The sequence below is a fragment of the Myxine glutinosa genome, chromosome 5, assembly GCF_964187855.1.
Source record: "Myxine glutinosa chromosome 5, kmMyxGlut1.1, whole genome shotgun sequence".
Lineage (NCBI taxonomy): Eukaryota > Metazoa > Chordata > Myxini > Myxiniformes > Myxinidae > Myxine > Myxine glutinosa.
In genome coordinates, this window is record NC_136265.1 from 27,460,175 (window position 1) to 27,487,108 (window position 26,934).

At 44.0% G+C, this 26,934-nt stretch overlaps 1 protein-coding gene across 1 annotated transcript in view; it reads left to right on the forward strand.

Moving 5' to 3' along the window:
* LOC137428690 (uncharacterized) overlaps positions 1 to 26,934 on the forward strand; it is a 220,452-nt gene that overhangs the window by 123,130 nt on the left and 70,388 nt on the right. Inside the window, exon 13 of the mRNA XM_068118595.2 lies at positions 19,900 to 19,953. Coding sequence (XP_067974696.2) covers positions 19,900 to 19,953 — 54 coding nt within the window. The remainder of the gene's footprint in view (positions 1 to 19,899; positions 19,954 to 26,934) is intronic.

Below are 26,934 nucleotides of genomic sequence, written 5' to 3' on the forward strand. Positions count from 1 at the left end.
TGAGACCATGGTGTCAGGGTATTTGATGAGAGGGTAGTTCTGCAATTCTGTTGTGGGAGTATTTGATGAGAGGGTAGTGCTGAGGCCATGTTGTAGGAGTATTTGATGAGAGGGTAGTGCTGAGGCCATGTTGTAGGAGTATTTGATGAGAGGGTGGTGCTGAGACCTTGGTGTCGGAGTATTTGATGAGAGGGTAGTGCTGAGGCCATGTTGGCGGAGTATTTGATGAGATGGTAGTGCTGAGACCATGGTGTCAGGGTATTTGATGAGAGGGTAGTGCTGAGGCCATGTTGTTGGAGTATTTGATGAGAGGGTAGTGCTGAGGCCATGTTGTTGGAGTATTTGATGAGAGGGTAGTGCTGAGGCCATGTTGTAGGAGTATTTGATGAGAGGGTAGTGCTGAGGCCATGTTGTAGGAGTATTTGATGAGAGGGTAGTTCTGCAATCCTGTTGTGGGAGTATTTGATGAGAGGGTAGTGCTGAGGCCATGTTGTAGGAGTATTTGATGAGAGGGTAGTTCTGCAATCCTGTTGTGGGAGTATTTGATGAGCGGGTAGTGCTGAGGCCATGTTGTAGGAGTATTTGATGAGAGGGTAGTTCTGCAATCCTGTTGTGGGAGTATTTGATGAGAGGGTAGTGCTGAGGCCCTCTTGTAGGAGTATTTGATGAGAGGGTAGTGCTGAGACCATGGTGTCAGGGTATTTGATGAGAGGGTAGTTCTGCAATCCTGTTGTGGGAGTATTTGATGAGAGGGTAGTGCTGAGGCCATGTTGGTGGAGTATTTGATGAGAGGGTAGTGCTGAGACATTGGTGTTCGAGTATTTGATGAGAGGGTAGTGCTGAGGCCATGTTGTAGGAGTATTTGATGAGAGGGTAGTGCTGAGACCTTGGTGTCGGAGTATTTGATGAGAGTGTAGTGCTGAGACCTTGGTGTCGGAGTATTTGATGAGAGGGTAGTGCTGAGACCTTGGTGTCGGGGTATTTGATGAGAGGGTAGTGCTGAGACCTTGGTGTCGGAGTATTTGATGAGAGGGTAGTGCTGAGACCTTGATGTCGGGGTATTTGATGAGAAGGTAGTGCTGAGACCTTGGTGTCGGAGTATTTGATGAGAGGGTAGTGCTGAGACCTTGGTGTTGGAGTATTTGATGAGAGTGGTGCTGAGATCCTGCTGTAGGAGTATTTGATGAGAGTGGTGCTGAGATCCTGTTGTAGGAGTATTTGATGATAGGGTGGGGCTGAGATCCTGTTGTAGGAGTATTTGATGAGAGCGTGGTGCTGAGATCCTGTTGAAGGAGAATTTGATAAGAGGGTGGTGCTGAGATCCTGTTGTAGGAGTATTTGATGAGAGGGTGGTGCTCAGGCCCTCTTGTAGGAGTATTTGATGAGAGAGTGGTGCTGAGATCCAGTTGTAGGAGTATTTGATGAGAGCGTGGTGCTCAGGCCCTCCTGTAGGAGTATTTGATGAGAGGGTGGTGCTGAGATCCTGTTGTAGGAGTATTTGATGAGAGGGTGGTGTTGAGATCCTGTTGTAGGAGTATTTGATGAGACAGTGGTGCTGAGATCCAGTTGTAGGAGTATTTGATGAGAGAGTGGTGCTGAAATCCAGTTGTAGGAGTATTTGATGAGACAGTGGTGCTGAGATCCTGTTGTAGGAGTATTTGATGAGAGGGTGGTGTTGAGATCCTGTTGTAGGAGTATTTGATGAGACAGTGGTGCTGAGATCCAGTTGTAGGAGTATTTCATGAGAGGGTGGTGCTCAGGCCCTCTCGTCGGAGTATTTGATGAGAGGGTGGTGCTGAGATCCAGTTGTAGGAGTATTTGATGAGAGGGTTGTACTGAGATCCTGTTGTAGGAGTATTTGATGAGAGGTTGTGCTGAGATCCTGTTGTAGGAGTATTTGATGAGAGGGTTGTACTGAGATCCTGTTGTAGGAGTATTTGATGAGAGGGTAGTGCTGAGATCCTGTTGTAGGAGTATTTGATGAGAGGGTTGTGCTGAGATCCTGTTGTAGGAGTATTTGATGAGAGGGTAGTGCTCAGGCCCTCTTGCAGGAGTATTTGATAAGAGGGTGGTGCTGAGATCCTGTTGTAGGAGTATTTGATGAGAGGGTTGTGCTGAGATCCTTTTGTAGGAGTATTTGATGAGAGGGTAGTGCTCAGGCCCTCTTGTAGGAGTATTTGATGAGAGGGTAGTGCTGAGATCCTGTTGTAGGAGTATTTGATGAGAGGGTGGTGTTGAGATCCTGTTGTAGGAGTATTTGATGAGAGGGTGGTGCTGAGATCCTGTTGTAGGAGTATTTGATGAGAGGGTGGTGCTGAGATCCTGCTGTAGGAGTATTTGATGAGAGGGTGGTGCTGAGATCCTGCTGTAGGAGTATTTGATGAGAGGGTGGTGCTGAGATCCTGCTGTAGGAGTATTTAATGAGAGTGGTGCTGAGATCCTGCTGTAGGAGTATTTGATGAGAGGGTAGTGCTGAGATCCTGCTGTAGGAGTATTTGATGAGAGGGTGGTGCTGAGATCCTGCTGTAGGAGTATTTGATGAGAGGGTGGTGCTGAGATCCTGCTGTAGGAGTATTTGATGAGAGGGTGGTGCTGAGATCCTGCTGTAGGAGTATTTGATGAGAGGGTGGTGCTGAGATCCTGCTGTAGGAGTATTTGATGAGAGGGTAGTTCTGAGGCTTCGTTTATTGGAGCATTTGATGAGGGTAGTGCTGAGACCATGGTGTCAGGGTATTTGATGAGAGGGTAGTTCTGCAATTCTGTTGTGGGAGTATTTGATGAGAGGGTAGTGCTGAGGCCATGTTGTAGGAGTATTTGATGAGAGGGTAGTGCTGAGGCCATGTTGTAGGAGTATTTGATGAGAGGGTGGTGCTGAGACCTTGGTGTCGGAGTATTTGATGAGAGGGTAGTGCTGAGGCCATGTTGGCGGAGTATTTGATGAGATGGTAGTGCTGAGACCATGGTGTCAGGGTATTTGATGAGAGGGTAGTGCTGAGGCCATGTTGTTGGAGTATTTGATGAGAGGGTAGTGCTGAGGCCATGTTGTTGGAGTATTTGATGAGAGGGTAGTGCTGAGGCCATGTTGTAGGAGTATTTGATGAGAGGGTAGTGCTGAGGCCATGTTGTAGGAGTATTTGATGAGAGGGTAGTTCTGCAATCCTGTTGTGGGAGTATTTGATGAGAGGGTAGTGCTGAGGCCATGTTGTAGGAGTATTTGATGAGAGGGTAGTTCTGCAATCCTGTTGTGGGAGTATTTGATGAGCGGGTAGTGCTGAGGCCATGTTGTAGGAGTATTTGATGAGAGGGTAGTTCTGCAATCCTGTTGTGGGAGTATTTGATGAGAGGGTAGTGCTGAGGCCCTCTTGTAGGAGTATTTGATGAGAGGGTAGTGCTGAGACCATGGTGTCAGGGTATTTGATGAGAGGGTAGTTCAGCAATCCTGTTGTGGGAGTATTTGATGAGAGGGTAGTGCTGAGGCCATGTTGTTGGAGTATTTGATGAGAGGGTAGTGCTGAGGCCATGTTGGCGGAGTATTTGATGAGAGGGTAGTGCTGAGGCCATGTTGTAGGAGTATTTGATGAGAGGGTAGTGCTGAGGCCATGTTGGCAGAGTATTTGATGAGAGGGTAGTGCTGAGACCATGGTGTTAGGGTATTTGATGAGAGGGTAGTGCTGAGGCCTTGGTGTTCGAGTATTTGATGAGAGGGTAGTGCTGAGACCTTGGTGTCGGAGTATTTGATGAGAGGGTAGTGCTGAGACCTTGGTGTCGGAGTATTTGATGAGAGGGTAGTGCTGAGGCCATGTTGTGGGAGTATTTAATGAGAGGGTAGTTCTGCAATCCTGTTGTGGGAGTATTTGATGAGAGGGTAGTTCTGCAATCCTGTTGTGGGAGTATTTGATGAGAGGGTAGTGCTGAGGCCATGTTGGTGGAGTATTTGATGAGAGGGTAGTGCTGAGACATTGGTGTTCGAGTATTTGATGAGAGGGTAGTGCTGAGGCCATGTTGTAGGAGTATTTGATGAGAGGGTAGTGCTGAGACCTTGGTGTCGGAGTATTTGATGAGAGTGTAGTGCTGAGACCTTGGTGTCGGAGTATTTGATGAGAGGGTAGTGCTGAGACCTTGGTGTCGGGGTATTTGATGAGAGGGTAGTGCTGAGACCTTGGTGTCGGAGTATTTGATGAGAGGGTAGTGCTGAGACCTTGGTGTCGGGGTATTTGATGAGAAGGTAGTGCTGAGACCTTGGTGTCGGAGTATTTGATGAGAGGGTAGTGCTGAGACCTTGGTGTCGGAGTATTTGATGAGAGTGGTGCTGAGATCCTGTTGTAGGAGTATTTGATAATAGGGTGGTGCTGAGATCCTGTTGTAGGAGTATTTGATGAGAGGATGTTGCTGAGATCCTGTTGTAGGAGTATTTGATGATAGGGTGGTGCTGAGATCCTGTAGTAGGAGAATTTGATGAGAGGGTGGTGCTGAGATCCTGTTGTAGGAGTATTTGATGAGAGGGTGGTGCTGAGATCCTGTTGTAGGAGTATTTGATGAGAGGGTGGTGCTGAGATCCTGTTGTAGGAGTATTTGATGATAGGGTGGTGCTGAGATCCTGTTGTAGGAGTATTTGATGAGAGCGTGGTGCTGAGATCCTGTTGAAGGAGAATTTGATGAGAGGGTGGTGCTGAGATCCTGTTGTAGGAGTATTTGATGAGAGGGTGGTGCTCAGGCCCTCTTGTAGGAGTATTTGATGAGAGAGTGGTGCTGAGATCCAGTTGTAGGAGTATTTGATGAGAGGGTGGTGCTCAGGCCCTCCTGTAGGAGTATTTGATGAGAGGGTGGTGCTGAGATCCTGTTGTAGGAGTATTTGATGAGAGGGTGGTGTTGAGATCCTGTTGTAGGAGTATTTGATGAGACAGTGGTGCTGAGATCCAGTTGTAGGAGTATTTGATGAGAGAGTGGTGCTGAAATCCAGTTGTAGGAGTATTTGATGAGAGGGTGGTGTTGAGATCCTGTTGTAGGAGTATTTGATGAGACAGTGGTGCTGAGATCCAGATGTAGGAGTATTTGATGAGAGAGTGGTGCTGAGATCCTGTTGTAGGAGTATTTGATGAGAGGGTGGTGTTGAGATCCTGTTGTAGGAGTATTTGATGAGACAGTGGTGCTGAGATCCAGATGTAGGAGTATTTGATGAGAGGGTGGTGTTGAGATCCTGTTGTAGGAGTATTTGATGAGACAGTGGTGCTGAGATCCAGTTGTAGGAGTATTTGATGAGAGAGTGGTGCTGAAATCCAGTTGTAGGAGTATTTGATGAGACAGTGGTGCTGAGATCCTGTTGTAGGAGTATTTGATGAGAGGGTGGTGTTGAGATCCTGTTGTAGGAGTATTTGATGAGACAGTGGTGCTGAGATCCAGTTGTAGGAGTATTTCATGAGAGGGTGGTGCTCAGGCCCTCTCGTCGGAGTATTTGATGAGAGGGTGGTGCTGAGATCCAGTTGTAGGAGTATTTGATGAGAGGGTTGTACTGAGATCCTGTTGTAGGAGTATTTGATGAGAGGTTGTGCTGAGATCCTGTTGTAGGAGTATTTGATGAGAGGGTTGTACTGAGATCCTGTTGGAGTATTTGATGAGAGGGTAGTGCTGAGATCCTGTTGTAGGAGTATTTGATGAGAGGGTTGTGCTGAGATCCTGTTGTAGGAGTATTTGATGAGAGGGTAGTGCTCAGGCGCTCTTGTAGGAGTATTTGATAAGAGGGTGGTGCTGAGATCCTGTTGTAGGAGTATTTGATGAGAGGGTTGTGCTGAGATCCTTTTGTAGGAGTATTTGATGAGAGGGTAGTGCTCAGGCCCTCTTGTAGGAGTATTTGATGAGAGGGTAGTGCTCAGGCCCTCTTGTAGGAGTATTTGATGAGAGGGTGGTGCTGAGATCCTGTTGTAGGAGTATTTGATGAGAGGGTGGTGTTGAGATCCTGTTGTAGGAGTATTTGATGAGAGGGTGGTGCTGAGATCCTGTTGTAGGAGTATTTGATGAGAGGGTGGTGCTGAGATCCTGTTGTAGGAGTATTTGATGAGAGGGTGGTGTTGAGATCCTGTTGTAGTATTTGATGAGAGGGTGGTGCTGAGATCCTGTTGTAGGAGTATTTGATGAGAGGGTGGTGCTGAGATCCTGCTGTAGGAGTATTTGATGAGAGGGTTGTGCTGAGATCCTGTTGTAGGAGTATTTGATGAGAGGGTGGTGTTGAGATCCTGTTGTAGGAGTATTTGATGAGAGGGTGGTGTTGAGATCCTGTTGTAGGAGTATTTGATGAGAGGGTGGTGTTGAGATCCTGTTGTAGGAGTATTTGATGAGAGGATGGTGTTGAGATCCTGTTGTAGGAGTATTTGATGAGAGGGTGGTGTTGAGATCCTGTTGTAGGAGTATTTGATGAGAGGATGGTGCTGAGATCCTGTTGTAGGAGTATTTGATGAGAGGGTTGTGCTGAGATCCTGTTGTAGGAGTATTTGATGAGAGGGTTGTGCTGAGATCCTGTTGTAGGAGTATTTGATGAGAGGGTAGTGCTCAGGCCCTCTTGTAGGAGTATTTGATGAGAGGGTAGTGCTCAGGCCCTCTTGTAGGAGTATTTGATGAGAGGGTGGTGCTGAGATCCTGTTGTAGGAGTATTTGATGAGAGGGTGGTGCTGAGATCCTGTTGTAGGAGTATTTGATGAGAGGGTTGTGCTGAGTTCCTGTTGTAGGAGTATTTGATGAGAGTGTAGTGCTCAGGCCCTCTTGTAGGAGTATTTGATGAGAGGGTGGTGCTGAGATCCTGTTGTCGGAGTATTTGATGAGAGGGTGGTGTTGAGATCCTGTTGTAGGAGTATTTGATGAGAGGGTGGTGCTGAGATCCTGTTGTAGGAGTATTTGATGAGAGGGTGGTGCTGAGATCCTGTTGTAGGAGTATTTGATGAGAGGGTGGTGTTGAGATCCTGTTGTAGGAGTATTTGATGAGAGTGTGGTGTTGAGATCCTGTTGTAGGAGTATTTGATGAGAGGGTGGTGTTGAGATCCTGTTGTAGGAGTATTTGATGAGAGGGTGGTGTTGAGATCCTGTTGTAGGAGTATTTGATGAGAGGGTGGTGCTGAGATCCTGTTGTAGGAGTATTTGATGAGAGGGTGGTGCTGAGATCCTGTTGTCGGAGTATTTGATGAGAGGGTAGTGCTGAGATCCTGTTGTAGGAGTATTTGATGAGAGGGTGGTGTTGAGATCCTGTTGTAGGAGTATTTGATGAGAGGGTGGTGCTGAGATCCTGTTGTAGGAGTATTTGATGAGAGGGTGGTGCTGAGATCCTGTTGTAGGAGTATTTGATGAGAGGGTGGTGCTGAGATCCTGTTGTAGGAGTATTTGATGAGAGGGTGGTGCTGAGATCCTGTTGTAGGAGTATTTGATGAGAGGATGGTGTTGAGATCCTGTTGTAGGAGTATTTGATGAGAGGGTGGTGTTGAGATCCTGTTGTAGGAGTATTTGATGAGAGGATGGTGCTGAGATCCTGTTGTAGGAGTATTTGATGAGAGGGTTGTGCTGAGATCCTGTTGTAGGAGTATTTGATGAGAGGGTTGTGCTGAGATCCTGTTGTAGGAGTATTTGATGAGAGTGTAGTGCTCAGGCCCTCTTGTAGGAGTATTTGATGAGAGGGTAGTGCTTAGGCCCTCTTGTAGGAGTATTTGATGAGAGGGTGGTGCTGAGATCCTGTTGTAGGAGTATTTGATGAGAGGGTGGTGCTGAGATCCTGTTGTAGGAGTATTTGATGAGAGGGTGGTGCTGAGATCCTGTTGTAGGAGTATTTGATGAGAGGGTGGTGCTGAGATCCTGTTGTAGGAGTATTTGATGAGAGTGTGGTGTTGAGATCCTGTTGTAGGAGTATTTGATGAGAGGGTGGTGTTGAGATCCTGTTGTAGGAGTATTTGATGAGAGGGTGGTGTTGAGATCCTGTTGTAGTAGTATTTGATGAGAGGGTGGTGCTGAGATCCTGTTGTAGGAGTATTTGATGAGAGGGTGGTGTTGAGATCCTGTTGTAGGAGTATTTGATGAGAGGGTGGTGTTGAGATCCTGTTGTAGGAGCATTTTATGAGAGGGTAGTGCTGAGGCCCTGTTGTAGGAGTATTTGATGAGAGGGTGGTGCTGAGATCCAGTTGTAGGAGTATTTCATGAGAGGGTGGTGCTCAGGCCCTCTCGTCGGAGTATTTGATGAGAGGGTGGTGCTGAGATCCAGTTGTAGGAGTATTTGATGAGAGGGTTGTACTGAGATCCTGTTGTAGGAGTATTTGATGAGAGGTTGTGCTGAGATCCTGTTGTAGGAGTATTTGATGAGAGGGTTGTACTGAGATCCTGTTGTAGGAGTATTTGATGAGAGGGTAGTGCTGAGATCCTGTTGTAGGAGTATTTGATGAGAGGGTTGTGCTGAGATCCTGTTGTAGGAGTATTTGATGAGAGGGTAGTGCTCAGGCCCTCTTGTAGGAGTATTTGATAAGAGGGTGGTGCTGAGATCCTGTTGTAGGAGTATTTGATGAGAGGGTTGTGCTGAGATCCTTTTGTAGGAGTATTTGATGAGAGGGTAGTGCTCAGGCCCTCTTGTAGGAGTATTTGATGAGAGGGTAGTGCTGAGATCCTGTTGTAGGAGTATTTGATGAGAGGGTGGTGTTGAGATCCTGTTGTAGGAGTATTTGATGAGAGGGTGGTGCTGAGATCCTGTTGTAGGAGTATTTGATGAGAGGGTGGTGCTGAGATCCTGCTGTAGGAGTATTTGATGAGAGGGTGGTGCTGAGATCCTGCTGTAGGAGTATTTGATGAGAGGGTGGTGCTGAGATCCTGCTGTAGGAGTATTTAATGAGAGTGGTGCTGAGATCCTGCTGTAGGAGTATTTGATGAGAGGGTAGTGCTGAGATCCTGCTGTAGGAGTATTTGATGAGAGGGTGGTGCTGAGATCCTGCTGTAGGAGTATTTGATGAGAGGGTGGTGCTGAGATCCTGCTGTAGGAGTATTTGATGAGAGGGTGGTGCTGAGATCCTGCTGTAGGAGTATTTGATGAGAGGGTGGTGCTGAGATCCTGCTGTAGGAGTATTTGATGAGAGGGTGGTGCTGAGATCCTGCTGTAGGAGTATTTGATGAGAAGGTAGTTCTGAGGCTTCGTTTATTGGAGCATTTGATGAGGGTAGTGCTGAGACCATGGTGTCAGGGTATTTGATGAGAAGGTAGTTCTGCAATTCTGTTGTGGGAGTATTTGATGAGAGGGTAGTGCTGAGGCCATGTTGTAGGAGTATTTGATGAGAGGGTAGTGCTGAGGCCATGTTGTAGGAGTATTTGATGAGAGGGTGGTGCTGAGACCTTGGTGTCGGAGTATTTGATGAGAGGGTAGTGCTGAGGCCATGTTGGCGGAGTATTTGATGAGATGGTAGTGCTGAGACCATGGTGTCAGGGTATTTGATGAGAGGGTAGTGCTGAGGCCATGTTGTTGGAGTATTTGATGAGAGGGTAGTGCTGAGGCCATGTTGTTGGAGTATTTGATGAGAGGGTAGTGCTGAGGCCATGTTGTAGGAGTATTTGATGAGAGGGTAGTGCTGAGGCCATGTTGTAGGAGTATTTGATGAGAGGGTAGTTCTGCAATCCTGTTGTGGGAGTATTTGATGAGAGGGTAGTGCTGAGGCCATGTTGTAGGAGTATTTGATGAGAGGGTAGTTCTGCAATCCTGTTGTGGGAGTATTTGATGAGCGGGTAGTGCTGAGGCCATGTTGTAGGAGTATTTGATGAGAGGGTAGTTCTGCAATCCTGTTGTGGGAGTATTTGATGAGAGGGTAGTGCTGAGGCCCTCTTGTAGGAGTATTTGATGAGAGGGTAGTGCTGAGACCATGGTGTCAGGGTATTTGATGAGAGGGTAGTTCAGCAATCCTGTTGTGGGAGTATTTGATGAGAGGGTAGTGCTGAGGCCATGTTGTTGGAGTATTTGATGAGAGGGTAGTGCTGAGGCCATGTTGGCGGAGTATTTGATGAGAGGGTAGTGCTGAGGCCATGTTGTAGGAGTATTTGATGAGAGGGTAGTGCTGAGGCCATGTTGGCAGAGTATTTGATGAGAGGGTAGTGCTGAGACCATGGTGTTAGGGTATTTGATGAGAGGGTAGTGCTGAGACCTTGGTGTTCGAGTATTTGATGAGAGGGTAGTGCTGAGACCTTGGTGTCGGAGTATTTGATGAGAGGGTAGTGCTGAGACCTTGGTGTCGGAGTATTTGATGAGAGGGTAGTGCTGAGGCCATGTTGTGGGAGTATTTCATGAGAGGGTAGTTCTGCAATCCTGTTGTGGGAGTATTTGATGAGAGGGTAGTTCTGCAATCCTGTTGTGGGAGTATTTGATGAGAGGGTAGTGCTGAGGCCATGTTGGTGGAGTATTTGATGAGAGGGTAGTGCTGAGACATTGGTGTTCGAGTATTTGATGAGAGGGTAGTGCTGAGGCCATGTTGTAGGAGTATTTGATGAGAGGGTAGTGCTGAGACCTTGGTGTCGGAGTATTTGATGAGAGTTAGTGCTGAGACCTTGGTGTCGGAGTATTTGATGAGAGGGTAGTGCTGAGACCTTGGTGTCGGGGTATTTGATGAGAGGGTAGTGCTGAGACCTTGGTGTCGGAGTATTTGATGAGAGGGTAGTGCTGAGACCTTGGTGTCGGGGTATTTGATGAGAAGGTAGTGCTGAGACCTTGGTGTCGGAGTATTTGATGAGAGGGTAGTGCTGAGACCTTGGTGTCGGAGTATTTGATGAGAGTGGTGCTGAGATCCTGTTGTAGGAGTATTTGATAATAGGGTGGTGCTGAGATCCTGTTGTAGGAGTATTTGATGAGAGGGTGTTGCTGAGATCCTGTTGTAGGAGTATTTGATGATAGGGTGGTGCTGAGATCCTGTAGTAGGAGAATTTGATGAGAGGGTGGTGCTGAGATCCTGTTGTAGGAGTATTTGATGAGAGGGTGGTGCTGAGATCCTGTTGTAGGAGTATTTGATGAGAGGGTGGTGCTGAGATCCTGTTGTAGGAGTATTTGATGATAGGGTGGTGCTGAGATCCTGTTGTAGGAGTATTTGATGAGAGCGTGGTGCTGAGATCCTGTTGAAGGAGAATTTGATGAGAGGGTGGTGCTGAGATCCTGTTGTAGGAGTATTTGATGAGAGGGTGGTGCTCAGGCCCTCTTGTAGGAGTATTTGATGAGAGAGTGGTGCTGAGATCCAGTTGTAGGAGTATTTGATGAGAGGGTGGTGCTCAGGCCCTCCTGTAGGAGTATTTGATGAGAGGGTGGTGCTGAGATCCTGTTGTAGGAGTATTTGATGAGAGGGTGGTGTTGAGATCCTGTTGTAGGAGTATTTGATGAGACAGTGGTGCTGAGATCCAGTTGTAGGAGTATTTGATGAGAGAGTGGTGCTGAAATCCAGTTGTAGGAGTATTTGATGAGAGGGTGGTGCTGAGATCCTGTTGTAGGAGTATTTGATGAGAGGGTGGTGTTGAGATCCTGTTGTAGGAGTATTTGATGAGACAGTGGTGCTGAGATCCAGTTGTAGGAGTATTTGATGAGAGGGTGGTGTTGAGATCCTGTTGTAGGAGTATTTGATGAGACAGTGGTGCTGAGATCCAGTTGTAGGAGTATTTGATGAGAGAGTGGTGCTGAAATCCAGTTGTAGGAGTATTTGATGAGACAGTGGTGCTGAGATCCTGTTGTAGGAGTATTTGATGAGAGGGTGGTGTTGAGATCCTGTTGTAGGAGTATTTGATGAGACAGTGGTGCTGAGATCCAGTTGTAGGAGTATTTCATGAGAGGGTGGTGCTCAGGCCCTCTCGTCGGAGTATTTGATGAGAGGGTGGTGCTGAGATCCAGTTGTAGGAGTATTTGATGAGAGGGTTGTACTGAGATCCTGTTGTAGGAGTATTTGATGAGAGGTTGTGCTGAGATCCTGTTGTAGGAGTATTTGATGAGAGGGTTGTACTGAGATCCTGTTGGAGTATTTGATGAGAGGGTAGTGCTGAGATCCTGTTGTAGGAGTATTTGATGAGAGGGTTGTGCTGAGATCCTGTTGTAGGAGTATTTGATGAGAGGGTAGTGCTCAGGCCCTCTTGTAGGAGTATTTGATAAGAGGGTGGTGCTGAGATCCTGTTGTAGGAGTATTTGATGAGAGGGTTGTGCTGAGATCCTTTTGTAGGAGTATTTGATGAGAGGGTAGTGCTCAGGCCCTCTTGTAGGAGTATTTGATGAGAGGGTAGTGCTCAGGCCCTCTTGTAGGAGTATTTGATGAGAGGGTGGTGCTGAGATCCTGTTGTAGGAGTATTTGATGAGAGGGTGGTGTTGAGATCCTGTTGTAGGAGTATTTGATGAGAGGGTGGTGCTGAGATCCTGTTGTAGGAGTATTTGATGAGAGGGTGGTGCTGAGATCCTGTTGTAGGAGTATTTGATGAGAGGGTGGTGTTGAGATCCTGTTGTAGTATTTGATGAGAGGGTGGTGCTGAGATCCTGTTGTAGGAGTATTTGATGAGAGGGTGGTGCTGAGATCCTGCTGTAGGAGTATTTGATGAGAGGGTTGTGCTGAGATCCTGTTGTAGGAGTATTTGATGAGAGGGTGGTGTTGAGATCCTGTTGTAGGAGTATTTGATGAGAGGGTGGTGTTGAGATCCTGTTGTAGGAGTATTTGATGAGAGGGTGGTGTTGAGATCCTGTTGTAGGAGTATTTGATGAGAGGATGGTGTTGAGATCCTGTTGTAGGAGTATTTGATGAGAGGATGGTGCTGAGATCCTGTTGTAGGAGTATTTGATGAGAGGGTTGTGCTGAGATCCTGTTGTAGGAGTATTTGATGAGAGGGTTGTGCTGAGATCCTGTTGTAGGAGTATTTGATGAGAGGGTAGTGCTCAGGCCCTCTTGTAGGAGTATTTGATGAGAGGGTAGTGCTCAGGCCCTCTTGTAGGAGTATTTGATGAGAGTGTAGTGCTCAGGCCCTCTTGTAGGAGTATTTGATGAGAGGGTGGTGCTGAGATCCTGTTGTCGGAGTATTTGATGAGAGGGTGGTGTTGAGATCCTGTTGTAGGAGTATTTGATGAGAGGGTGGTGCTGAGATCCTGTTGTAGGAGTATTTGATGAGAGGGTGGTGCTGAGATCCTGTTGTAGGAGTATTTGATGAGAGGGTGGTGTTGAGATCCTGTTGTAGGAGTATTTGATGAGAGTGTGGTGTTGAGATCCTGTTGTAGGAGTATTTGATGAGAGGGTGGTGTTGAGATCCTGTTGTAGGAGTATTTGATGAGAGGGTGGTGTTGAGATCCTGTTGTAGGAGTATTTGATGAGAGGGTGGTGCTGAGATCCTGTTGTAGGAGTATTTGATGAGAGGGTGGTGCTGAGATCCTGTTGTCGGAGTATTTGATGAGAGGGTAGTGCTGAGATCCTGTTGTAGGAGTATTTGATGAGAGGGTGGTGTTGAGATCCTGTTGTAGGAGTATTTGATGAGAGGGTGGTGCTGAGATCCTGTTGTAGGAGTATTTGATGAGAGGGTGGTGCTGAGATCCTGTTGTAGGAGTATTTGATGAGAGGGTGGTGCTGAGATCCTGTTGTAGGAGTATTTGATGAGAGGGTGGTGCTGAGATCCTGTTGTAGGAGTATTTGATGAGAGGGTTGTGCTGAGATCCTGTTGTAGGAGTATTTGATGAGAGGGTTGTGCTGAGATCCTGTTGTAGGAGTATTTGATGAGAGTGTAGTGCTCAGGCCCTCTTGTAGGAGTATTTGATGAGAGGGTAGTGCTTAGGCCCTCTTGTAGGAGTATTTGATGAGAGGGTGGTGCTGAGATCCTGTTGTAGGAGTATTTGATGAGAGGGTTGTGCTGAGATCCTGTTGTAGGAGTATTTGATGAGAGTGTAGTGCTCAGGCCCTCTTGTCGGAGTATTTGATGAGAGGGTAGTGCTTAGGCTCTCTTGTAGGAGTATTTGATGAGAGGGTGGTGCTGAGATCCTGTTGTAGGAGTATTTGATGAGAGGGTGGTGCTGAGATCCTGTTGTAGGAGTATTTGATGAGAGGGTGGTGCTGAGATCCTGTTGTAGGAGTATTTGATGAGAGGGTGGTGCTGAGATCCTGTTGTAGGAGTATTTGATGAGAGGGTGGTGTTGAGATCCTGTTGTAGGAGTATTTGATGAGAGTGTGGTGTTGAGATCCTGTTGTAGGAGTATTTGATGAGAGGGTGGTGTTGAGATCCTGTTGTAGGAGTATTTGATGAGAGGGTGGTGTTGAGATCCTGTTGTAGTAGTATTTGATGAGAGGGTGGTGCTGAGATCCTGTTGTAGGAGTATTTGATGAGAGGGTGGTGTTGAGATCCTGTTGTAGGAGTATTTGATGAGAGGGTGGTGTTGAGATCCTGTTGTAGGAGCATTTTATGAGAGGGTAGTGCTGAGGCCCTGTTGTAGGAGTATTTGATGAGAGGGTGGTGCTTCCTTTTTTCATCAGCAGCACATAAATGGGTTGGCATCATTTGCCAGGGGGATGGAGGGGTGGCAGCTGTGCCACTGATGCAGTGCCCCCTGAAAGTCAGAACAGGAATTTGTAATTTGTTCCTGGTGCCGGCTATGGCTCACCTCCTCTTTGCAAAGGACACTATGGGCTATTTAATGTTCACCAGATAATGGCACCACAGGGGACGTTCCCAGGTTGACGTCCATCCGAGGGATGGCGCACACATGGATAAATCACCCAGCCTGTTAAACACCGGAATGACAGTTTATAGCTGGGTCGGGATTCAAACCCAGGCTCGACAGCTCAGAAGCGAGTATGCATATCTCTAGGCTATCCTGCCAGGCTGAGGCCTCGTTTATATCGAAGTATTTAATGAGAGGGAAGTCCTGAGGCCTCGTTTATGTCAGAGTAATAGCAGATAACCTGGTTCCACCGGCGATTGTAACGGAATTAGTTTGCAATAGAGTGTGGAATATTTAGAGTTTGACAGGAATGTCCTTTGACATCATAATTGCAGGGACCTGTGGAAATTCCTCAGGTATTTTGGATCTTTTGCATCTGTAAGTTTTTTTTTTGTTTTTTTTGTACACGAGATCGAGGCTCAGGTCAGGGCTAACATTGATCACAAAAAGACAAACGGACACGTAAAACATAAGATAAAGGGAGCGGGAGACAAGATGGGGAGAGAGGGGGAAGCACACAAGTACAATATTTGAGAGCAGGAACATCGGGAGATCTGTGGAAGGGAGAGGGCATGGGGAGATGAGGCATGGGAAGGCGGGGGGGGGGGAGGTGGGAGAGGTAAAAAACATATGAACACTGCAAGGACTTCCAGGAAACAAGTTGGAATTTCAAAAAAAGTGTATCTGGGGTGAATTAACGGGGGTAGAAAAGATCAAGGTTTTGGATGGGGGAAGATAAGAGATGGTGGTGAACAGCTGTTTTAAAGACCTGGAGGGAGGAGTGGGATTGAAGGGAGTGGGGGAGTTTGTTCCAGAGGCGGGAGAAAAGAGGAATGAAGGAGTGAAGGTGAGCAGAGAGCCGAGATTTCGGCAGTTTAACCATAAGAGGGTTGCAGGCAGATCTTGTGCGACCTGTAGGAATATTTGGGGGACAGAGCACAGAGAGAGCTGGGGGGGGGGGGGCAAGGCCAGAGAGGAGTCGGTAGAAGACAAAGACCACCAACCTGCCTGCGGTGAGTGAGTGAAAGGCCCTCGCCGTTCGCTTCATCGCTGGAGATTCGAATGATTCTGAAAGCTTTGGTTTCAACAGCGTGAAGACGAGCTAGGTGAGGAGCACCAGTCCAGAGGGGAGAACAGTATTTCATTGAGAAAGGTTGTTGGGGTCTAAAGGGTATTTTGGATCTTTGGGGTCTTTTGGGTACTATTTTTGTCTTTTTGATCTTCGGAGTAGTTTGAGTCTTTGGGGTATTTTGGGTGTTCGGGGTATTTAGGGGTCTTCAGGATCTTTTGAATCTTCCGGGGTTTTTTTGGCATTTAAGGGTCTTTGGCGTATTTTGGGACTTTGGGTTATTTTGCGTCTTCAAAGCCCTTGGGTCTTTTAGATCCTTTGGATCTTTTGCATCCATGGGGTCTTTTGGCTCTTTTGGGTCCTCGGGATCTTTTGGGTCTTTTCGGATCTTCAGGGTCTTTTGGATCCTCGGGGTCTTCAGCATCTTTTGTGTGTTTGTGCTATTTTGGGTCTTCAGAATATTTTGGGTATTTTAGGCCTTCTGGGTATTTTACGTCGACTGGGTCTTTTGAGTCCTTATGGTATTTTGGGTTTTCTGGATCTTCATGGTCTTAGACGTCTTTGCGGGGTCTTCAAAGGTCTAAGGGGCCTCAGCAGTCTAAAGGGTCGAAAGGTACATTCCAGTAGGACAAAATTAATAGGCATACATAATTAATAGACAGGGTGCAACTGACGTTCAAACAGTACATAATTAATGGAAATATAGTCACATGGCTAAACGAACGGATGGCTTCAGGGATGGATGGACTGCTTCACCAACCGTCTTTTTTCGGTTTTATATATTTTGATATATCAATAGCTATAGACAGAATACTAAATAATATTATATATATATATATATATATATATATATATATATATATATATATATATATATATATATAATTATATATATATATATATATATATATATATATTTAAAAAAAATTTTTTTTTTTTTTTTTTTTTTAAATTTCCTGTATATGTGCAAACCAACGACTCTGAGCATATACACCACGTGCTCCACAAAAATGATTATAACTTCTTTTTTTTTTCTTTTTTTTATACTGAATCGAGGCTCGTGAAAGAGCTGACAACCGCGAGGGAAAGACAGCACAGGGGGACCACGAGGGAAAGACAGCACAGAGGGACCGCGAGGGAAAGACAGCACAGAGGGACCGCGAGGGAAAGACAGCACAGAGGGACCGCGAGGGAAAGACAGCACAGAGGGACCGCGAGGGAAAGACAGCACAGAGGGACCGCGAGGGAAAGACAGTACAGTGGGACCGCGAGGGAAAGACAGCACAGGGGGACCACGAGGGAAAGACAGCACAGAGGGACCGCGAGGGAAAGACAGCACAGAGGGACCGCCAGGGAAAGACAGCACAGAGGGACCGCGAGGGAAAGACAGTACAGTGGGACCACGAGGGAAAGACAGCACAGAAGGACCGCGAGGGAAAGACAGCACAGGGGGACCGCGAGGGAAAGACAGCACAGAGGGACCACGAGGGAAAGACAGCACAGAGGGACCGCGAGGAAAAGACAGCACAGAGGGACCGCAAGGGAAAGACAGTACAGTGGGACCACGAGGGATAGACAGCACAGAGGGACCACGAGGGAAAGACAGCACAGAGGGACCGCGAGGGAAAGACAGTACAGTGGGACCGCAAGGGAAAGACAGCACAGAGGGACCACGAGGGAAAGACAGTACAGTGGGACCGCGAGGGAAAGACAGCACAGAGGGACCATGAGGGAAAGACAGTACAGTGGGACCGCGAGGGAAAGACAGCACAGAGGGACCGCGAGGGAAAGACAGCACAGAGGGACCGCGAGGAAAAGACAGCACAGAGGGACCGCAAGGGAAAGACAGTACAGTGGGACCACGAGGGATAGACAGCACAGAGGGACCACGAGGGAAAGACAGCACAGAGGGACCGTGAGGGAAAGACAGTACAGTGGGACCGCAAGGGAAAGACAGCACAGAGGGACCACGAGGGAAAGACAGTACAGTGGGACCGCGAGGGAAAGACAGCACAGAGGGACCGTGAGGGAAAGACAGTACAGTGGGACCGCGAGGGAAAGACAGCACAGAGGGACCACGAGGGAAAGACAGCACAGAGGGACCGCGAGGAAAAGACAGCACAGAGGGACCGCAAGGGAAAGACAGTACAGTGGGACCACGAGGGATAGACAGCACAGAGGGACCACGAGGGAAAGACAGCACAGAGGGACCACGAGGGAAAGACAGCACAGAGGGACCGCGAGGGAAAGACAGTACAGTGGGACCGCAAGGGAAAGACAGCACAGAGGGACCACGAGGGAAAGACAGTACAGTGGGACCGCGAGGGAAAGACAGCACAGAGGGACCGTGAGGGAAAGACAGTACAGTGGGACCGCGAGGGAAAGACAGCACAGAGGGACCGCGAGGGAAAGACAGCACAGAGGGACCGCGAGGGAAAGACAGCACAGGGGGACCGCGAGGGAAAGACAGCACAGAGGGACCACGAGGGAAAGACAGCACAGAGGGACCGCGAGGGAAAGACAGCACAGAGGGACCATGAGGGAAAGACAGCACAGAGGGACCGCGAGGGAAAGACAGCACAGAGGGACCGCGAGGGAAAGACAGTACAGTGGGACCGCGAGGGAAAGACAGCACAGAGGGACCGCAAGGGAAAGACAGCACAGAGGGACCGCGAGGGAAAGACAGCACAGAGCGACCGCGAGGGAAAGACAGCACAGAGGGACCGCGAGGGAAAGACAGCACAGAGCGACCGCGAGGGAAAGACAGCCCAGAGGGACCGCGAGGGAAAGACAGCACAGAGGGACCGCGAGGGAAAGACAGCACAGAGGGACCACGAGGGAAAGACAGCACATGGGGACCATGAGGGAAAGACAGCACAGAGGGACCGCGAGGGAAAGACAGCACAGAGGGACCACGAGGGAAAGACAGCACAGAGGGACCGCCAAGTATACACTCTTGAGATTGAGATTGCATGAAGAAAAATAATTTTAAACCTCCTCATGCACTGTCTGGACCCAAGAGCTCTTAAATGGGGTATAATTCGGCTTTGTATGTGTTATAGTTACGACGTTTATGCCGATCAGACGCAATAAAGCAACTTGCATATATATATATATATAAATTTAACGAGAGTGTACAGTGCTGAGGCCTCATTTACATAGGAGTATTTAACGAGAGTGTACAGTGCTGAGGCCTCATTTATATAGGAGTATTTAACGAGAGTGTATAGTGCTGAGGCCTCATTTATATAGGAGTATTTAACGAGAGTGTATAGTGCTGAGGCCTCATTTATATAGGAGTATTTAACGAGAGTGTATAGTGCTGAGTATCCCTGTATAGGAGCATTTCATGAGACGGCAGCACTGAGGATCCATTTTAAAGGAGTATTCTAGAATGTTGATGACTAAAGTTGCATCACTGACTCCTGTTTTACCATAGTGTTTACCGCTTACTATATTCACAACCTTCCCCTAATTTCTGCTTTCTAGAAATATAAATCCATCAATTACTCTCTCTCTCTCTCTCCTTTTATCATTCAACCATCCCATTGCTCCTTCAAAAAATAGCAAATGAATACTTATTTCATAGTCTTTTGGCTTTGTCTGCTTCTCTTGTCTGTTTTGTCCCTACATTCTAACCAAAATGTCCTCCAGGGATCCTATTGTAAAGTATCCTATATGAGTCATAATAGGAGTTGTTATTACCTTTGCCTTGTTAAAAGTACCCAATATGAGTCGTATATGATGACCTATGATAGGATACTTTCCGATAGTATATTTTATCAACGGTGTGCCTATTTGTCCCTTGTTTGCCCATCCGGTATCTGTCTGTTTTTGTGTTGTTTGTGCATTGAGCTGCTCATCCTTCCTTCATCCAGCTCTTCCATGAGTCTCAAACTTTATTCCTATGAAACATTACTGTGTTGAGGACTGATACAATTTCCTGGATAGTTTTCCTTGCATGTGGTACCCAAATCTGAACCTTTCCTTTGAATTGTTGAATGGCTCACCAACACCTGATATGCAGGTAAAATAACATCAGAATTTAATCTTGTTCTTAGATTTCGAATTCCCTTTACTCGCCAAAGAAATGATGAAAAAAAAACCAAGATGAGAACTGATGTTAAAAAACGATGAATGTGTTGTTGGTTTGATGGACTTCGATAATACTTTTCAGGGTTTGCCTGGTCCTGTGGGAATTACTGGTCCACAGGGGACTGTGGGATTACAGGTGAGATTGGTGATGTAGGACATTACTACCTCGTCCATTTTTAATGCATTTTGTGATAACTTTTAATCAGGTGAATATTCTGTTTGGATGATGTTGGACAACTGGTTACCTGATTGCCTGATGTAAGATAACTGGTTACCTGATTGCTTGTTGTTTTTATGAGTTACTTGATTGCTTGATGGAAGATAACTGGTTTCTGATTGCCTGCTGTTTTGATAAGTTACCTGAGTATCTGCTGTTGGGATAAGTGATTTATGATTGCCTGTTGTTTTGATAAGTTACTTGATTGCTTGATGTAAGATAACTGGTTTTTGATTGCCTGTTATTTTGACAAGTTACCTGAGTACCTGCTGTTGGGAGTTACTTGATTGCTTGATGTAAGACAACTGATTTCTGATTGCTTGTTGTTTTTATGAGTTACCTGATTGCTTGTTTTGATAAGTTACTTGATTGCTTGATGTAAGATAACTGGTTTTTGATTGCCTGTTGTTTTGATAAGTTACCTGATTGCCTGTTGTTTTGATAAGTTACTTGATTGCTTGATGTAAGATAACTGGTTTCTGATCGCCTGTTGTTTTGATGAGTTACCTGATGTAAGATAACTGGTTTTTGATTGCCTGTTATTTTGACAAGTTACCTCAGTACCTGCTGTTGGGATAAGTTACCTGATTGCCTGTTGTTTTGATAAGTTACTTGATTGCTTGATGTAAGATAACTGGTTTCTGATCGCCTGTTGTTTTGATGAGTTACCTGATGTAAGATAACTGGTTTTTGATTGCCTGTTATTTTGACAAGTTACCCGAGTACCGGCTGTTGGGATAAGTGGTTTATGATTGCTTGTTGTTTTGATAAGTTACTTGATTGCTTGATGTAAGATAACTGGTTTTTGATTGCCTGTTGTTTTGACAAGTTACCTGAGTATCTGCTGTTGGGATAAGTGATTTATGATTGCCTGTTGTTTTGATAAGTTACTTGATTGCTTGATGTAAGATAACTGGTTTCTGATTGCCTGTTGTTTTGACAAGTTACCTGAGTATCTGCTGTTGGGATAAGTGATTTATGATTGCCTGTTGTTTTGATAAGTTACTTGATTGCTTGATGTAAGATAACTGGTTTCTGATTGCCTGTTGTTTTGACAAGTTACCTGAGTATCTGCTGTTGGGATAAGTGATTTATGATTGCCTGTTGTTTTGATAAGTTACTTGATTGCTTGATGGAAGATAACTGGTTTTTGATTGCCTGCTGTTTTGATAAGTTACCTGATTGCCTGATATTTTGATGAGTTACTTGATTGATTGATGTAAGATAACTGGTTTTTGATTGCCTGTTGTTTTGATAAGTTACCCGATTGAGAGTTGTAAGACAACTGATTTCAGATTGCTTGTTGTTTTTATGAGTTACCTGATTGCTTGTTTTGATAAGTTACTTGATTGCTTGATGTAAGATAACTGGTTTTTGATTGCCTGCTGTTTTGATAAGTTACCTGATTGCCTGATATTTTGATGAGTTACTTGATTGCTTGATGTAAGATAACTGGCTTTTGATTGCCTGTTGTTTTGATAAGTTACCTGATTGCCTGATATTTTGATGAGTTACTTGATTGCTTGATGTAAGATAACTGGTTTTTGATTGCCTGCTGTTTTGATAAGTTACCTGATTGCCTGATATTTTGATGAGTTACTTGATTGCTTGATGTAAGATAACTGGCTTTTGATTGCCTGTTGTTTTGATAAGTTACCTGATTGCCTGATATTTTGATGAGTTACTTGATTGCTTGATGTAAGATAACTGGTTTTTGATTGCCTGTTGTTTTGATAAGTTACCTGATTGCCTGATATTTTGATGAGTTACTTGATTGCTTGATGTAAGATAACTGGTTTTTGATTGCCTGCTGTTTTGATAAGTTACCTGATTGCCTGATATTTTGATGAGTTACTTGATTGCTTGATGTAAGATAACTGGCTTTTGATTGCCTGTTGTTTTGATAAGTTACCTGATTGCCTGATAATTTGATGAGTTTCTGCACTTGATTGATGTAAGATAACTGGTTTTTGATTGCCTGCTGTTTTGATAAGTTACCTGATAATTTGATGAGTTACTGCACTTGATTGATTGATGTAAGATAACTGGTTTTTGATTGCCTGCTGTTCTGATAAGTTGCCTGATTGCCTGATAATTTGATGAGTCACTTGATTGATTGATGTAAGATAACTGGCTTTTGATTGCCTGTTGTTTTGATGAGTTACCCGATTGAGAGTTGAAAGACAACTGATTTCTGATTGCTTGTTGTTTTTATGAGTTACCTGATTGCTTGTTTTGATAAGTTACTTGATTGCTTGATGTAAGATAACTGATTTCTGATTGCTTGTTGTTTTTATGAGTTACCTGATTGCTTGTTTTGATAAGTTACTTGATTGCTTGATGTAAGATAACTGTTTTTTGATTGCCTGCTGTTTTGATAAGTTACCTGATTGTCTGATATTTTGATGAGTTACTGCACTTGATTGCCAGTTGTAAGATAACTGGTTTTTGATTTCCTGTTGTTTTGACAAGTTACCCGAGTACCGGCTGTTGGGAAAAGTGATTTATGATTGCTTGTTGTTTTGATAAGTTGCTTGATGTAAGATAACTGGTTTTTGATTGCCTGTTATTTTGACAAGTTACCTGAGTACCTGCTGTTGGGATAAGTCACCTGATTGCCTGTTGTTTTGAGAAGTTACTTGATTGCTTGATGTGAGATAACTGGTTTCTGATCGCCTGTTGTTTTGATGAGTTACCTGATGTAGGATAACTGTTTTTTGATTGCCTGTTATTTTGCTAAGTTACTTGATTGCTTGATGTAAGATAACTGGTTTTTGATTTCCTGTTGTTTTTACAAGTTACCCGAGTACCGGCTGTTGGATTACGTGATTTATGATTGCTTGTTGTTTTGATAAGTTACTTGATTGCTTGATGTAAGACAACTGGTTTTTGATTGCCTGTTGTTGTGACAAGTTACCTGAGTATCTGCTGTTGGGATAAGTGTTTTATGATTGCTTGTTGTTTTGATAAGTTACTTGATTGCTTGATGGAAGATAACTGGTTTCTGATTGCCTGCTGTTTTGATAAGTTACCTGATTGCCTGATATTTTGATGAGTTACTTGATTGATTGATGGAAGATAACTGGTTTATGATTGCCTGCTGTTTTGATAAGTTACCTGATAATTTGATGAGTTACTGCACTTGATTGATTGATGTAAGATAACTGGTTTTTGATTGCCTGCTGTTTTGATAAGTTACCTGATTGCCTGATATTTTGATGAGTTGCTTGATTGATTGATGTAAGATAACTGGTTTTTGATTGCCTGTTGGTTTGATAAGTTACCTGATTGCCTGATAATTTGATGAGTTACTTGATTGATTGATGTAAGATAACTGGTTTTTGATTGCCTGTTGTTTTGATAAGTTACCCGATTGAGAGTTGTAAGACAACTGATTTCTGATTGCTTGTTGTTTTTATGAGTTACCTGATTGCTTGTTTTGATAAGTTACTTGTTTGCTTGATGTAAGATAACTGGTTTTTGATTGCCTGCTGTTTTTATAAGTTACCTGATTGCCTGATATTTGGATGAGTTACTGTACTTGATTGCCAGTTGTATGATAACTGGTTTTTGATTGCCTGTTGTTTTGATAAGTTACCCGATTGCCTGTTGTTTTGATAAGTTACTTGATTGCCTGATGTAAGATAACTGGTTTTTGATTGCCTGCTGTTTTGATAAGTTACCTGATTGCCTGATAATTTGATAAGTTACCTGATTGCCTGATATTTTGATGAGTTACTGCACTTGATTGCCAGTTGTAAGATAACTGGTTTTTGATTGCCTGTTGTTTTGATGAGTTACCCGATTGCCTGTTGTTTTGATGAGTTCCTTGATTGCTTGATGTAAGATAACTGGTTTCTGATTGCCTGCTGTTTTGATAAGTTACCTGATTGCCTGATATTTTGATGAGTTACTGCACTTGATTGCCAGTTGTAAGATAACTGGTTTTTCATTGCCTGTTGTTTTGATGAGTTACCCGATTGCCTGTTGTTTTGATGAGTTCCTTGATTGCTTGCTGTAAGATAACTGGTTTTTGATTGCCTGCTGTTTTGATAAGTTACCTGATTGCCTGATAATTTGATGAGTTACTGCACTTGATTGCCTGTTGAAAGATAACTGGTTTCTCATTTTGTCTATTATGAGGTTTCTCAGTCTGTTTTATGAGGTTTCTCATTGTCTGTTTTGTGAGGTTTCTCATTGTCTGTTTTGTGAGGTTTCTCATTGTCTGTTTTGTGAGGATTCTCATTGCCTGTTTTATGAGGTCTCTCATTGTTTATTTTATGAGGTTTCTCATTGTCTGTTTTATGAGGTTTCTCATTGTCTGTTTTATGAGGTTTCTCATTGTCTGTTTTATGAGGTTTCTCATTGTCTGTTTTATGAGGATTCTCATTGTTTATTTTATGAGGTTTCTCATTGTCTGTTTTATGAGGATTCTCATTGCCTGTTTTATGACGTTTCTCATTGTCTGTTTTATGAGGTTTCTCATTGTCTGTTTTATGAGGATACTTGTCTGTTTTATGAGGTTTCTCATTGTCTGTTTTATGAGGCTTCTCATTGTCTGTTTTATGAGGTTTCTCATTGTCTGTTTTATGAGGTTTCTCATTGTCTGTTTTATGAGGTTTCTCATGGTCTGTTTTATGAGGTTTCTCATTGTCTGTTTTATGAGGTTACTCATTGTCTGTTTTATGAGGTTACTCATTGTCTGTTTTATGAGGATTCTGATTGTCTGTTTTATGAGGATTCTCAATGTCAGTTTTAGGAGGATTCTCATTGTCTGTTTTATGAGGTTTCTCATTGTCTGTTTTATGAGGTTTCTCATTGTCTGTTTTATGAGGTTTCTCATTGTCTGTTTTATGAGGTTTCTCATTGTCTGTTTTATGAGGTTTCTCATTGTCTGTTTAATGAGGTTTTTCGTCGTCTGTTTTATGAGGTTTCTCATTGTTTATTTAATGAGGTTACTCATTGTCTGTTTTATGAGGTTTCTCATTGTCTGTTTTATGAGGTTTCTTATTGTCTGTTTTATGAGGTTTCTCATTGTCTGTTTTATGAGGTTTCTCATTGTCTGTTTTATGAGGTTTCTCATTGTCTGTTTTATGAGGTTTCTCATTGTCTGTTTTATGAGGATTCTGATTGTCTGTTTTATGAGGTTTCTCATTGTCTGTTTTATGAGGTTTCTCATTGTCTGTTTTATGAGGTTTCTCATTGTCTGTTTTATGAGGTTTCTCATTGTCTGTTTTATGAGGATTCTCATTGTCTGTTTTATGAGGTTTCTCATTGTCTGTTTTATGAGGTTTCTCATTGTCTGTTTTATGAGGGTTCTCATTGTCTGTTTTATGAGGGTTCTCATTGTCTGTTTTATGAGGTTTCTCATTGTCTGTTTTATGAGGATTCTCATTGTCTGTTTTATGAGGTTTCTCATTGTCTGTTTTGTGAGGATTCTCCTTGCCTGTTTTATGACGTTTCTCATTGTTTATTTTATGAGGTTTCTCATTGTCTGTTTTGTGAGGATTCTCATTGCCTGTTTTATGAGGTTTCTCATTGTTTATTTTATGAGGTTTCTCATTGTCTGTTTTATGAGGTTTCTCATTGTCTGTTTTATGAGGTTTCTCATTGTCTGTTTTATGAGGTTTCTCATGGTCTGTTTTATGAGGTTTCTCATGGTCTGTTTTATGAGGTTTCTCATTGTCTGTTTTGTGAGGTTTCTCATTGTCTGTTTTGTGAGGTTTCTCATTGTCTGTTTTGTGAGGATTCTCATTGCCTGTTTTATGAGGTCTCTCATTGTTTATTTTATGAGGTTTCTCATTGTCTGTTTTATGAGGTTTCTCATTGTCTGTTTTATGAGGTTTCTCATTGTCTGTTTTATGAGGATTCTCATTGTTTATTTTATGAGGTTTCTCATTGTCTGTTTTATGAGGATTCTCATTGCCTGTTTTATGACGTTTCTCATTGTCTGTTTTATGAGGTTTCTCATTGTCTGTTTTATGAGGATACTCGTTGTCTGTTTTATGAGGTTTCTCATTGTCTGTTTTATGAGGCTTCTCATTGTCTGTTTTATGAGGTTTCTCATTGTCTGTTTTATGAGGTTTCTCATTGTCTGTTTTATGAGGTTTCTCATGGTCTGTTTTATGAGGTTTCTCATTGTCTGTTTTATGAGGTTTCTCATTGTCTGTTTTATGAGGTTTCTCATTGTCTGTTTTATGAGGTTACTCATTGTCTGTTTTATGAGGATTCTGATTGTCTGTTTTATGAGGATTCTCAATGTCAGTTTTAGGAGGATTCTCATTGTCTGTTTTATGAGGTTTCTCATTGTCTGTTTTATGAGGATTCTGATTGTCTGTTTTATGAGGTTTCTCATTGTCTGTTTTATGAGGTTTCTCATTGTCTGTTTTATGAGGTTTCTCATTATCTGTTTAATGAGGTTTTTCGTCGTCTGTTTTATGAGGTTTCTCATTGTTTATTTTATGAGGTTACTCATTGTCTGTTTTATGAGGTTTCTCATTGTCTGTTTTATGAGGTTTCTTATTGTCTGTTTTATGAGGTTTCTCATTGTCTGTTTTATGAGGTTTCTCATTGTCTGTTTTATGAGGATTCTGATTGTCTGTTTTATGAGGTTTCTCATTGTCTGTTTTATGAGGTTTCTCATTGTCTGTTTTATGAGGTTTCTCATTGTCTGTTTTATGAGGTTTCTCATTGTCTGTTTCATGAGGTTTCTCATTCTCTGTTTTATGAGGTTTCTCATTGTCTGTTTTATGAGGTTTCTCATTTTCTGTTTTATGAGGTTTCTGATTGTCTGTTTTATGAGGCTTCTCAATGTCAGTTTTAGGAGGATTCTCATTGTCTGTTTTATGAGGTTTCTCATTGTCTGTTTTATGAGGTTTCTCATTGTCTGTTTCATGAGGT